This window comes from Nematolebias whitei, chromosome 13 (genome assembly GCF_014905685.2).
Source record: "Nematolebias whitei isolate Nwh7 chromosome 13, NemWhi1, whole genome shotgun sequence".
Lineage (NCBI taxonomy): Eukaryota > Metazoa > Chordata > Actinopteri > Cyprinodontiformes > Rivulidae > Nematolebias > Nematolebias whitei.
Genome location: NC_056510.1, coordinates 1,612,232 through 1,613,600, shown reverse-complemented (window position 1 = coordinate 1,613,600; position 1,369 = coordinate 1,612,232). Strand labels below are relative to the sequence as shown.

At 38.3% G+C, this 1,369-nt stretch overlaps 1 protein-coding gene across 1 annotated transcript in view; it reads right to left on the bottom strand.

Annotated features, from left to right (window-relative positions):
• The window catches only part of LOC119419746 (trace amine-associated receptor 1-like), a 2,908-nt gene extending 1,872 nt beyond the window's left edge, over positions 1-1,036 (bottom strand). The window contains exons 1-2 of the mRNA XM_037687130.1: positions 876-1,036; positions 16-688 (exon numbers count right to left, since the gene is read on the bottom strand). Coding sequence (XP_037543058.1) covers positions 16-688; positions 876-1,036 — 834 coding nt within the window. The remainder of the gene's footprint in view (positions 1-15; positions 689-875) is intronic.
• Between the last annotated feature and the right edge of the window lie 333 nt (positions 1,037-1,369).

Genomic DNA, 1,369 nt, shown 5'->3' with positions numbered 1-1,369 from the left:
CAGCTCAATCAACACGTCTTCTGTGGTTTTTGTTGTGTGTCTGTTCTGACCTGCAAGTGTTACACAGAAATATGGACAAAGACAAACAAGAAACACAAGCACAACAACCCCAAGAGTCCTGGCTGCTTTAATTTCTGACTTCTTAGCAGTTACTTTCCCTGGATGTTTGTGTTTGATAGCTGCATTTTGAGTGTGAATGGCCCGAACCTGAGACAAAACCACAATAAAGACTCTCATATACAGAACGATGACAACAGTAATGGGAATAACAAAAGTAAAACAAAGACTAGAAACTTGTTCTTCAAAGTCCATATTAAACACACATTCTCCAAAACAAGTATTAAATCTGCCTGGATGTTTCAAGTTTTCCTTGAATATTGCAACAGCATAACAGATTGATGAGGTCCAACACAGTGAAACACAAATCTGAACTTTCTTTGTAGTAACGTTGCTGGTATAGAGAAGAGGATCACAAATGGCTATATAGCGATCAATTGAAATGAGCACCATGTTTCCTATTGAGGCAGATGTTATAATTATGACAAGAAACACAAGCAGAACACACATTACATCACCAAAATACCAACAACCATCTAAAAGCATAATCTGAAATAACAAAAGGAGGCCAACAAAAAAATCTGAGACAGCCAGAGAGAGCACGAGGAAGTTCGTTGGGGTGTGAAGCTGCCTGCAGATAAAGAGAGACATTTTTACCTACAAATTATTTGTAATGTTTATTTTTATTCAGGTAAGTAAACTTCATTTTGAACATACTCACTCAAAATGTTTTAATCAAGCCTACATCCTGTCATATCTTTTTGTACAATATTTTTGAATGGTTTCTAGTTATCAGCTATGATGAAAGAAGTGACTACCTGAAGTGTGAGACAGAGATTATAACCAGTAAATTTAAAACTGCAGTCATCAAAGAGATTAAGGACAAAATTATATAGGCAGGATATAAATGAGAGGCAGAAAACTTTGGTTTTCTGCAAGAGATGTTGAGAAGGTGAGGAAAGCAGAGATCTTCTTCCATTGTCAGAGCAAAGAGGAGCTCTGTTGAGCTCTGACAGCATTCAGACTAAACCTAAGATGCTATAAATTATCCAGCAGTTATGGACCTCCTCTAACCCTCCTCCAACTTGAGTTCCCAGGGACCTACATCAGAATATTGTTTGAAGATTACTGCTCAGCCTTCATCACCACCATCCCTGATATCCTGATGAGGAAGCTGTCAGATCTGGCCTTACTTGTTACCATCTTCATGACAGACTTTCTCACTGCCTGGCAGTAAGTTGTAAAGAATGGTCAACCCTGATATGATCTGAGGTTTGTATTAGACCCACGTGCAGGCAGACACAATTCAATT